The sequence below is a fragment of the Fringilla coelebs genome (genome assembly GCF_963513975.1).
Source record: "Fringilla coelebs genome assembly, chromosome: 1".
NCBI classification, from domain to species: Eukaryota; Metazoa; Chordata; class Aves; order Passeriformes; family Fringillidae; genus Fringilla; species Fringilla coelebs.
In genome coordinates this window covers 134,768,602-134,782,154 of record NC_140028.1, presented here as the reverse complement: position 1 = coordinate 134,782,154, position 13,553 = coordinate 134,768,602, and the positions used below count along the sequence as shown (strand labels likewise).

The following is a 13,553-nucleotide window of genomic DNA, read 5'->3' as shown; positions in this document are numbered from 1 at the left end:
AACATAATCAAGGTCCAATTGTCCAAAAAATGTCTTTGCTACCTAGCTGAAATAAAGGAATTAACTGGAGAGTATAATTACGAGGTTGGAAACGTTAAAGTAAAAATCAGGAAAAGGGTTTATGTCTTAGAAGAAAAGGTCAACTTTTCACTCAAAAATAAAAAGAACATTAATTACTAGTGTACAGATTGTCCTAATTTAAATCTGTCAGGAAAACTGTATTTGTGACATAATTCCGTGGAATCCATATTCTGTGGATTCACGTTACTAGTACTTTTTCTCTCTGCAGCAAAAATAATTCCTTTGAACTTCTAGCTGTAATGTAGACTCCAGCTTATGAACAAGCTAATCATCAAATACTGTCTCTGAGAATCAATTGTTTTGATTAAACATACAAATAAATCCTTCAATTAAATGAAACCATCTAACCTTCGAACACCAGCAGTCAAGTATTTTCCAAGAAAGTCATGAATGAATACAACTGGGAAACACAGTGGGATTTGAAAGGCAAAATGAAAAATTAATGGCACACCTACAGAAACTAATTTATACCTCTGCCCAGTGTACAACAAGGGCACATAAAGTCATTAAAAACCACATGGATAGAAGGCCTATCTTCCAGTAATGTGAAAACACTCTAACCTCAACTATCACTTTGCTCCTCTCTTTCATGTTGACTAACTAGATATAAATTTTTAAGCAATTAAGATCTATTTATTTATATACCAGACATAAAAAAGAGACTTACAAAAACTTACTAGAATGCTACCTCATTAAGAGGTCTTTTTTGTTTTGTTAGGTTTTTTTTGTTTGGGGTTTTTGTTTTGTTTCAGGTTTTAGTTTGTTTTTTAAAGGAGGCTTTGTAGAGATAAGACCCTGGGATTCCTCCACAAACCCAACAGAGCCATCATTTCAACACAAAGCCCTTTCACCTTAAGTTGGTTACTCTATCGTTTCCATCTACCTCTGTTTTCACAGCACTTAAACTGTATGTGCTCTACATGGACATGGAAGCAGTATCTTGCCCAAGAATCTGTTTTACTTAAGAACTTTAATCTAATCTATGTGTGAGGAATCTCAACTTCACTCTCAAATTGACTAGTAGAAAAATTACTTTATTCGGAAACAAACTCAGTATATCTGTCGAGGAAGCTATTTTCTTCATACCAGTATTCCAAAGAAAGCCAGACACTTACAATATGGCAAATAATTCTGAGATCTGAGAGAAAAGTAACTACTTTCAAGAAAATCTGTAATTTCAAAAAGAGCAATAATAAAGAATAACTATCTAAATATCAACAGTCTTTGCTATTTAAGTGATGAAACAAACACCTTCAGTAGCAGAATTGCTGGTGTGCAAAAATGCTTGCAAGATTCTCAACATTTACACAAGGCCTGTAAGGCCACCGCCTCAGCAACCAACTCTGCAGCTTGCAACAAACACACACCATTGCATAACTGAAATCTTTCTCAAGTAAGACTTAAACACTGTTTCATCTAAATAGTTTCATTATTTCCATTGCATACAAACTAGAAAATTTCACACTTTTTACATTCAACACCATTATTATTGTCTCAGGCAGCTAAATTGAAGTAGTGCTACACTCAGTTCAACGAAGAGGTCAGTGTGCCTCAGTTGCCTGGAGACTGATGGTTGCTACAGCAGCACCAGATAAGCCAAGCTAAATAAGCTTCAGCTTGAAGGCAGAAAACATTTACTGCTAGAGCAAAACATTGATGCAGTTGTCTCAGCATGCGGCACGGTGCAAAACCCCGCACTGCCTTTCAGACTACCTCCACATTGCACAAGTCCACATGAAGACAAGCTTTCTGAAGCAAGAGGAAAACAAGATTTTCATTGGGCTAAATACTAGGTTACTTGCAACTATGATTCCTTTGTTCTTCTAGTTGAGTCACATGTTAGAAGGAATTTTCCCTCTGGCTGTAAATTCTTCCTCCTAGCTACTCTCCTCCTCCCCCACCCCAAAAATACACAGACTGCATGGAAAGAAAATTAGCTTTTTATCCATTTTGCACAGAAGTAGATAAAAATTAAAACAGCTTTTAAGTGAGAAACAAGACAATTTTGATGGAAAAACTTTTACTAGTACAGTTCTTTCACATTTTCATTTTGCAAGACTGAAATTTAAGTGGCTGTGACACAAATATGATTTCATAGGTTTGGAAGGAAAGCCTCTGTTTTGCACTGACATCCTACACCACAATATCAAACCCCTCTGTCTACAACATACTGAAGGATGCATTTAGCACACTTTCCAAATCTAGAAACACTGGCCATTTCCTGTGGTAGTGAGTCCCAAAGACGAGCAGCATACTCTGTTAAGAATGATTTCTTTTTGTTCTGAATGTGCTGAGATTTCCTTTTGTATCTTTTTGTTAAGTTATAAGATAAGGAAAACCAAATAATTTCAGAATCCAAACAGCCTGTGATCCATCTTGATATTTTACCTTTGACCTAGTGGGTAGGAGCCTCTTTCAAGAGACTTTAGTGTTTTGATAGTAACATAAAATATGTTAATTGGTTTTCATGTATCCAGCATTTCTATTGATTAGAGAATTCTAGTACCACAGTAAGGATCTAATTTCCTTTTTCTTGAAGCATGCTGCTTAAACCATGCAACATCATTATCTCCAGATGTTTTATTAGTCTCTTTTTAATTATCACTCATATTAAAGGTAATACAAACAAAACAAAAAAAAAAACCCCTAAAACACCAAAAGAACCACCAAACCCCCAGCAAACAACACCTCCTCCCCAAATAAACAACATACACTGTATGACAATGTATAAACTGAACTTAGGAAATGAACTAACTTACCTGTTTTGAGAATATATTAACATATTGTCATAATTGCTGTCTACGCTTTATCTTAATGACTGACTACTAAGAGGTGAGAGGTTTCCCAACAAGGCACCCACCAAATATGCAGTAAAAATCTATACCATCTGCATTCTGGACTTCCTAAGAGCTCTTATGGCATTCAGTATCTCAATGATTTCTATGTTAAGGAACAGACTTCAGAAAGTGTCCTGAAAAATATGTAAAGAAAGTTCTTCTTAAGTTCTGGAAATCATCTGATTACATGTTTAATGCAGTTTAATATAATTACACTAACTTGCTCTGCACTGGAAAAAAAAGGGATTATTGCTTAAATTAGTTGGTTGATGTTGTGTCAAAGTCTCAAGTTTTAAGATGTTCTGATCCAAAGGTGACTACAGGAGTATTACACCAACTCTGAGCTTTCATATGGTTGACATGCGCATCTTTGGGAGCAGGGCAGGAAACTCAAGCAGCCAACCACCTAATGAAGGTTACATCTGTCACATATTGAAGTCCTAGAACTCAGGGCAGCTTGGCTTTTTTCCCCATGTATTTATTCTACTCACCAAAGACAATCTGCTTAAACACTAATAGCGGATAAATCTGCCATTTTCTAGAGTATCCACAGGCAGGATGGCCCAGAACCATCCCTTATAACACTGCAGGTCTGCCCAGCTCTAGCAAACTCCAGATGCTTAACCTGAAACTTTCCTTCTTTTCTTCCTCACAGTTACTTTGTGCTGTATAATAAATTTTTAAAGAACCACAAATCCAAACCAGCAAAAAACTAATTATGTTTCTCTGAACAAGAATGGGAAACATAAGTGGACAAAGGAGTATCTTCCTTGGCCATACTGAATTTAAGAATGCAGCCTCTATAATTTGAGCTTACACCTGTAAACCTGGAAGCAATATCAGGCAGGTGCATTTTACTGTCCCATGAAAATGCCCAAACCCCCCTATTGCAGACTTGCAAAAACCCTTCTCAACTTGAATTTTCAGCAAAGGAACATCTACTTGTTTAAGATGTACTATTAAGTTCCTTCATAATTCCATTCCTGTTGTGGAAGGTATAAATAAGATTGCTCCCAAAACTGTTCCTAACTTCTCTGTTGAACAAAAACTAAGAATAGAGTTCCTATTTCCTGTCTTTTCATTTATTTTCCCATGAGTGCTAGAATATAAAATAAAAAGGACAAGAAAGTTCCCTTGATAGCATGCAAAATGATGAGCAGACTTAAACTATGACAAGGAAAAAACCCACTAACAAAGGAAGCCAAAAATAGTGTAGACGAATAATTTGGAGAATGAGCAGGGGAATACAGAGATTCAAAATTAGGGACTAGATTAATTCAGAAAATGAGAAAATAAAAACCGCAGGACAGATGCATCTGAAACGTCACATGCCCTACATTCAGAAAAGATCTCAGGATTCCTTAGCTTTCACATTCCTCTCTTGATAACAAGTAACTCCAAATCTACCTAAAAAAATAAGCCTTATCTCCCCCTAGAAGCTGGATCAGACAAAGGAGGATAACCCCCTCCATTCCTTCATTTATATGAATGGTAAAGAAAACCCTGGGGGCTTTTGCACTGCTCCTAATGGAAGTAAAGCCAAAGGAACTTTGGAAGGGACAATGGAAGTGATAAAAATGTTCTATGGGAACATATTTTTTCCCAAGACCTTCTCTTTAGAATTTCTTAACATCCTTTAAAAAGGGAGACATGCAAAAAATTCCTTCCAAAAATGACAAATTTATGATTTCCCCAAAATAATAATTACAAGTGCCCAACAGAGATCTAAAAAAATTGAGAGCTGAAATCTTACAGGATGCACCTTAGAAGCACACCTTTGAGGCTATTCCAAGTTTTAGCAGTATTCCAAGAGCCCATATGTTAACATGACTAAGCGAGCAGACAAGACTTGGTCATACTTGCTCTCTTAACTAACAGTTTAAGTAAAATCTAATTTTTTAACTACTATTTTTTACCTGCTACAGAGGTACAAGCTTACCTTTGCTTATAACCTCAGATGCTGGTTTTCTTTTAATCAGAACACTACACAAGAAACATACTAGCACACTCTTATTTGAGGACTTCCATGGTCAAGAGGTGGGCAAACACTGAGAATACATCCACAAGAGCCCAGTAAGCAGACAGCACTCTGATGGAACTTTGCAGAAGTAAGTAGGTAAACCCTGACCCTTGACATTTCATCAGTCATTTATGCTAAATGGAAAGGGGGTGAGGGGTAGGGGAAGATACTTAAAAAAAAAAAAGGTTAAAGGGCTCTGCTTCAAGCAGAGAACAACTGTATGGTAAACTAGGGTCTCCGGACTGAATTTCTCCAAGGTAGTACGAACCTTATGCACTGAAAGATGACTCACTGAAGCAGTGGAGGATTTTGTTAATTCAAATACAGGAGCTCACCTTTACAGCTGTCAACCAAAACTCACAATTTCAATCTCCCTGTGTATCTCAAACCCAAGACTCTTTAAATGGTAGTACCTGTGAATAAGATCCTGACAAGTAAATCTATGAACACTTGAAAACAAGTTTGGTAGAGAGGCAAGATACACAACTCCTTTGCTTCTTTGGGGATGAAAAAGAAAAAAGCCCCCAAGGCAACTCACAAGAAACAAAGGCAAAGGAAGGACAGGAATTTTAAGCAGTTAACCTATGGAGGGCTCTCTAGTTCAGCTAAACAGTAAGAGAAAGTCCATCTTCTAGGGTATACCTCTCTTTTAGTGTGACAGTATGAGGGGAAAGAATACTAAGGTATTTCTCTTCCTGACTCATAAAATATAAGTTTTGTCCAATCACTTTTTCAATCTGTTTTTCTTCTGACAGAGGTTAACAAACAGAAGTGATGGTGCACAACTCTTGCTTATTTTAGTTCTCCATGTCAGTTGATTTTACAGACCTTTGTCGTATCCCATCTCAGTGTCTCTTTTTGAGGCCACGAGTCCCTCACTATTTACTTACTCCTTATAAAGCTGTTCTTTGCCATTGTTCACTGCCATGGCTCTTCTTGTACCTCTTTTGGCATGTACCGTATCTGCTTTGAATAGAAACCGTCCTGTCCCTTTAACATTGATTTTATTTGCCCTCTTACCACCTTGTCAACACAGGCTGGTAAGGTCTTTCAGCAATTTGTGACAGCTGATCTTCATAATGGCTCACTGCATAACCCAGCATAATCAGCAAACCTGGTGTGTGCTCCTCCTCCTCCTTTCCCCAGACTATTTCTGAATATGTTGAACCGTACAAAAGGCCAAGTCTTCCCAAGACTCTGATGGCAAACCTCTCCTCTGTGAAAACTGAGCATCGACTTGCTTGGGTTTTTTAGAAAACTTTTAACCTGCTACTAAACTATGACACAACCCCTCCCCCAAACTCCAAACTTTTCAATTTAAGTGTTGTCAGTGAGTGTGTGTAATGATCTTTGGAAATGAAAAAAAAAGATAACTTCCTAAAGTAACAAATTTTTAATTAATTTCTTTAAAGTAGTTTCCATCAATTTGTGCAAAAGAAGTACCACTCAATTTTGGGTGAAACCACCCTATTTCTTTAGAAAACCAGTCCAGAAAAATTCTGTAAAAATATGAACCAGCACCTATAAGAACAAATTGCCATTTGATATTGAAATGTAATCTGTGCTGGTCTTCACATAGCATTTCTGCTATCCATGCACTATACACACCTGCTTGTGCAGACATATGCACATTAAGCTTGATTTTTTTCATGTTTATATCCACTATCTTAGATCACTGTTGATAAATTACAAGTTAATTGCTTTTAAGTACACAAAAAGATATATATTTGATACATTTATTCTAAGAGAGATTCCCATCAGAAAATGAAAAATGCAAGAAACAAGGAGTATAAAATCATCGTGGATACTGCAGTATTCCTTCATACTTCAACAGAAATCATGGTGACTTTCTGCACCTACAACTTTGTATTCTCTTATCTTGATAAATGTAATCTTGTCCAACTTAAATTCATACAAAAAACTGTCATAAAGGTATTTTTTCTGGTTCATTACTTCAACTACGCCACCCTTCCGCACTTCTCCCATGCCTCCCTTATTCCTTCACCATCAAACATGAACTATTGATCTTCATTTGCATGACTTTTCAAATACAAAATTATAACATATATGTCAACATTCATTTGTTACCAAGATGTCAGCCTTGGCCATCTCTTTGCCAGAGCTAGCCTAGTTGTCTATTTGTTAAATCTCCTGAACAAACCACTCTTTAACTGATATGACATTTTTGCATAAAAAATGGAAAACTTTACCTATTATACTTTTCAAAATCCTTTCTTATGTTCTGATTAAACATTGGTTATAACGCTGAGGAACTGCAACCAGCATTTATGCTACTAGTCATAATATAGTTATTATTAATAAACACTTCCTCAGACTACAGTTTAAAAAATCCATGTGCTCTACAAATTAAGACTACGTGATACTATGGGAAACTTCCAGGCACTACAACATTTCACAACAAATATAATGTTTATTAACCTATTTTCCAAACAAATTACTGTTTCCTTTAACATTGAAATTAAGCAGGTCAGTAACATGGTTTTCTATCTTAAATTCTTGTGATGGTTTACCTGAGTTGCAGCAACAACAGTAGTTATAGAAGGCGCAGTTGAAGGTGATAGAGCTCCCACTTGCTGCAAGTGGCCTGAAGCCTGCTGAGGTAAATGAGAACTGGAAACGGGAGTGCTAGATCCTGAGCCAGATACTGCATTTGGAAATGATACTGCTACATCATTGCTGCTAAAAATACCTGAAAAAAATTACAAAAACGATTACATGCATCTCTCTCTCTCCCCCTCCCTCTGTTTACTAGTAACCATGTAAATATGCAGTAGAAAATTAATCAAGATAAACAAGATCACTTAATACGTAATGCAGAAATCTCCTGTGCAGAAATTCTAACCATGCTGATTAATAAAGTGCTCTTGTCATTTAACATTCTATAGTTCAGGGAACACAGATTGATTCACTTTTAACTTTTTGTAAAACATATGTGATAAATCAAATATTTATGTGCGTTACAAACTGCTCAAATATTAACAGTGGCAGAATTTTTTGCTAAAATGCCTGCCTTCAACTGAGTCTGCTATCAGAGTTTGTTCTTTCAATGTATTACTGTTAACTAAAGAATGAAGTATTGGGCTATCTATATAACTGAACACACACCATACAAATGGAAAAATACTTTTTAACTTTAAAGTAAATGTTACTAAACAACATACATTTGTTCAAAACTGTAATTTTGGCAACTAAGGATTGCTTGTGCTTTTTCAAAAAAATATTGACAGCGAGTCTGAGGACAAGGTACTCAGATCTGCCAATAGAACTGGTGGTATTTCATTTATTCACAAACTGTAATTCCAACCATGATCTATATGAATGCTTGACTAACATTTCTGCTAGAACAGCCAACAAATAAACGACTAAACACGTTAACATTAGTCAGAGTTGTAAGTTAGCAATTTAAATAGGAAGAGTTCACACCCCTCTGTGAAGCCATTACTTCTGTTCATCTACATGCAGGGTAAAGTTCATTATAGAGGTTGGGAAAAAAAACCCTACTGACCAGAAGCCCAGGACAAGAAGTAGTACCTGTCTATGAAACCGTTAGGCTCCACGTGCATTAGATAAGTGAGCTGTCAGCTGGCCAAGGAATATCAAGCATGGTAGCACTGAACTGCAGTTAGAGGAAGAGTGCCACAGGGAGTAAACAGAAGTAGAATGAACATGGTTAGATCAAAAAAAGCAACAGAACTGAAACGCCAGTTAGAAGGCAAAGGGTGGAGCTAGTTTGTCACTCATACAAATAATGATTTGAAGAAGGCAGTGACAATAAGAAGATACGCAATGTTAAAACACCACTCGCCACCCAGATACCCCTCTGAGCACAGGCAGTCGAGGGAGACTAACATCATCCAAACCCACACATAACAGGCAAACACTGATGCATCTTAAATTCCCTGACTCTATTAACTGTCAAGAAAAATGGAAGAGAAAATCAGCCAGACCCACTAGAGAAAGAAGATACGAAAAAGCACCTAAAGACACACCGCGACAACGCTTATTCCTGCCTAACCAAGGTTAGTGACTTCTCTTCTCCCCAGTCTCTTCATCATTGAGAAATTCCACACCTGCTCTGCTTTCCTACTGACCTTTGTATCTTTTTCCATTTAGCACACCTCCCCCTCTCCTTGGCTTTTTTTGGTCACCATCCCCAAAACCTACAGTTACAGCCTCATCAGCAGTTAAGATCCTTGAAGTGTTCCCTTCGCTACGATCCTTTTCCAGTTCTAGCTGGATCATCTAACTAGACAGCACATTTTATGGACCTTGCTCTAATTCATCTCTACACACCACCAAAATGACCATGATTAACAAACAGCCTTGCTACTCTTAAATGTGACATAACTACAACCACAAAAACTGAAATATAACCCAGGTCCTCAAAAGATTTTCCAATTTGCTTTTAATCAGTAATTTCAAATTAATAAAAAGGATGAGATTTAACCCTGTTTTTTCTGAATGCAGTAAAACAATTAAATATACAAACCTTCTTGAAAATATGAGATTCTCATGAATTATCAGGCTTTAGGAACCATAAAATTTAAGAATAAAAATAATGAAATATCATAGCACCTTTAAGTAAACCATAAGAGCTCATCACCACAAACACTATTACTCTCATAAAACGTCAACAGCAATGAGAGGAGAAAACAAAATTTCTGGTGAGAGACAAGTACTAAAACTTAAGGATATTTTGTCAGAAAGGGAAAACAACTCCAAAATTTTAAAGCTATTATAGATTTTTTTTATTCTTAATTTTAAAAAATCTTACATATTTAATAACTGCAGAGCTTCTGCTGCTTCTATTTTAACAATAAGGTTTATTCTTCCTCTTAAAAATAAAATTTAGTAATACAAGCAGATAGTTATTAAATCACAGGCAAAAGAATACTTCAAAAGAAAGAAAAGCAGCAAACTATTTTGCCAGTGGAATGAGGTAAGCTAATATTTGTTGCCAGTTGTTGTAGTAATATTAAAAACACTATTCGTTGCTGTTGCAAAATACAAGACAAATATGACCTATCAGCACACTCTTTTTGGGATAAGTATTTCCATTTAGCAATCCCTTACTTAACATATAAAGTACATGCACCTTCTGAAACTAGTCATGCAACCAAGATACTACTCCATGCAGCATTCAAAAAAGACCTGTATGCTGAACATTCAAATAAATTATTGATTTTCACACCATTTCAAAAATACCTGTATAAAAACTATGTGTATATCATATTAGAAAGCTAAGACAATACACATTTGAAATGTCTCTAATATATTAAGTTGTCCTTTGGGGTTTGGGGAGAGAGAAATCACTTTCTGGATCAGGAAGGAATGATCAGGAAAACCTGAGCAAATCTCTGTAAACTACATTAATGTTTAAAACAAACAAACCACCTTGAAGTCCTTCCCATATTACTGAAAAGCCAGAGAGCTGTAACTTGTGATGAACGGCACTGTGTAATTTGCCAGCAGCATAAACAGCTGGTCAAATACAATCTTCAGCATTAACCAGAGCACAGTTCAGCTATTCAGCTCCAGGTGGAAATGGACATCTCACAGTGTTCAGGTAAAGTCTGACTGTGTGTCACACCACTAACACAGCTGCAGAACACAGACTGCAGGTTCTAACAGATAAAATGCACATACAGCTAGCCCACACTGCTGGCTCGAAAGGCTTAACAAAAAGGCAACTGCAAAAAAAAAAAAGTATTTCTGGCCAACAAATAACTGCCTGCTTAGCACAGAAAGGTATTACTACAGAGGAGAGAACACATCAGATAATGCAGATTGGAAAATATGCATTTTTATGCACCATCAATAAAAAACTCAATAACAGAGGATACAAAAGCACTTCAAGAATAGTGAAAAACAAAATAGCCTCAAATCAAAACTAGCAATATATACCAGGTAGAACACAGAACAATTTTAATGCTTTTATTCAAAATCTTAAAAGTAAGTAGTTCTATGAACAGAAGAGTTAACAAAACTGAGTAAATCCTGGATTTCCAAAATGTTGCATCTCACAGATGATATCAAAACACTAAGTTTTCCCACCACAATTTCAGTATCTAGCTATGAAATCCTCACTTCTTATATTCTAGTACTACAGCCCCCTCCATTACCCAGCTCTTTTACATTCCCTTCTTATGCTGGTGTGACTGCCTAACTCAGCAAGAGAGAAAAAACAGGCAGTATTTAATTACTTTTGTCCCATGCACCATCCATTCCTATTACAGGAACATACATGTTTCAGACTTTTTTTCTCTAAACTGGACAATAGACTTAAAGCTTACTGGGGGCTAAAGCCAAGAGAGACAACATCTAGACTGCTTCCTAAGGAAGCTCATAAAATGGTCTCCCTAAACCTGTATTTTCTTTTGTAGGTCAAAAATTTGAAATTATTACAACAATTCTGAAAAGAAGAAGTTATCTGAGATATCTGTCACAGGTGGCTAATCTTAGCATTTTGTCAAAACTTCAGGAGTAAGAAGAATATGGCCAAAGAGGCTATTATTTTTCAAATGTAAACTTGCAGGCCCACAGAAGTTGCAAAGAACTACAAAACCTTCCTACTTGGGGGAGGACAGTTGGGCATAGGGTTGGGACAACAGACTCAAGGGACCTCATAGCTGAAATTGCAGAAATAAAAGGAAATTTTGAGTTATAAGAACAAGAACTTCATTACACAAACTGAAGCTATAAATACCTTCACTTTGTGTGGTAATCCCAGAAAGACTCCCCTAAACCCATGGCAACTTCCTATACAGTGCAAAATGAAAAAGTGTCTTTGCAGGAAGCAGTTCCATTCCTGAGTAACTAAGCATGTACAAAAAACTGATTAGGTTCCATTACACAAGAAAGAACATGTTCTGTTCCAGTACAATGTTAACAGTGGAAGAAGTACCCCACTATGTTATTTTGTAATATGATCATAAACTGAAGTGAATTTAATGGAAAACAGAAGCAAATAAAAATGGGTAATTTTTTACAGTTGTCAAAGGAGAAGAAAGTTGCACTTCAACTGCCAAGGCAGCAACAACATTCACTTAAATTTATGAGATAATGAGCTTGGAGGCTAGGCCAATCTGTTTCCTTCGTGAAGAAATCTGAAATCTAAGTATCAAATAATCACACTACTTTCCTGCTGGTGATGAGGGAAGTGGCACAGTTCATGTTCAGATAGGTTGCTACAAGACTCTGCAGTAACAGTTCTAGAGGTGCATGGAAATGAAAGTTACTGATATGCAGCTGGAAAAAAAACGCTTCCCTCCCTTTCAGTGACTGGGCTTCCTTTTTTTGATGGAGGCACAGCAGCCTGTCACATATCAACAGCCAATGGCTTCCTTTCACTGAGTCTGCTCCAGAACTGAAGCAGAAGTTAAAAAACCCCACAGACTCAAAATACCTGAAGAATGCACGCTGCTGGGATGGAGAAGAGAAGGGAAGATACAAAGTACAAGAGTATGTGTTTTCAAAAACTGGTTTTCTAACTGTTTTGAAACAGTTGCTCCAGTTTCATACCTATTGACAGAAGGCAGACTGCCACAATTATTCCCTTTGAGAATACTCCGGAGAGTGGATATTTGGTCAAAGACCAAAATACTTGGCAAGAACCTTGACACTGAGGAACACAACCCAGCATAGCAATATGACATATATATATATATGGTGAATCCATGATCATATAACCTACATATACAGCAAAGACCTCAAGTTTGCTATCAAACTCCATTACAATTAACCCCCAATCCCTGGCAGCTCAGCCAGCAAAAGATATTCCGGTAATCTCTTCTGTCTATTCCCATCCCTATGGTCAAATCCCTGATTGTACAATTATCTATAATCAATCAGAAATGTGTTTAACAACAGGATGGGGGTGAAGGATCAGAACCGATCCATGCACTACTGAAATGGTCTGCGGTGTTCAGCTAGTCCCACCTGCTAGAGAGAACAACAGTATTGTAAACTTGATTCCATGTTCATTGATGGCCACTCTTGTCAGCAATCATGTTCCCACTCGGAATTAATCCAAGCTGATACAGGTCTTACACTGCAGCCCTCCACTGCAGAAGGGCTCTAACCCACATTTGTCATAGCCCACCCAAGATAAACGTTCTCTCTGAGAGAAAAGGTCTGAATGTGACACAAGGAGGCAGATGACATGCCAGACTAGGAAGACAGGGAGAACTGTACTGTTTGTCTAGCTCACTATATCCATCTCTAACAGTAACAGCCACACAAGGAAAAGTACAAAAAAGGGGCAAGCATGTAGTAATAGTTTCCTCAAATGCTCTCCCAGTCTCCAGAAATCTATAATGTATGAGTTTTGAGTGTGAAGAACGGTTTTTGTAATTACTAGCCTTAAATATGCTCCCAGCCTTGCCACAATTAATATCTTCCAATCCTTTCTGAACAGCTGAAGCTTTTCATAACATATCTCATGGCAGAGTTACACCTTAGCTGAACTGTGCAGTCAATTTTTTGGGTGGAAGATGGCCGACACAGGGACAAAATACCTTTCGCTTGTTTCCTCTAGATGTTCTGACTTCTCACAATAATCTTTGAAATGCTTCATAACTGCCTGTTTACATTTC

At 37.0% G+C, this 13,553-nt stretch overlaps 1 protein-coding gene across 6 annotated transcripts in view; it reads right to left on the bottom strand.

Moving 5' to 3' along the window:
• MLLT10 (MLLT10 histone lysine methyltransferase DOT1L cofactor) overlaps positions 1 to 13,553 on the bottom strand; it is a 124,798-nt gene that overhangs the window by 24,103 nt on the left and 87,142 nt on the right. For all 6 annotated transcript variants that reach the window (XR_014617050.1, XM_084227207.1, XM_084227208.1 and 3 more), the window contains one exon: positions 7,470 to 7,648. Coding sequence is in view for 5 of the 6 variants with exons in the window: in XM_084227207.1 (XP_084083333.1) it covers positions 7,470 to 7,648 (179 nt within the window). In the remaining variant the exon portion in view is untranslated. The remainder of the gene's footprint in view (positions 1 to 7,469; positions 7,649 to 13,553) is intronic.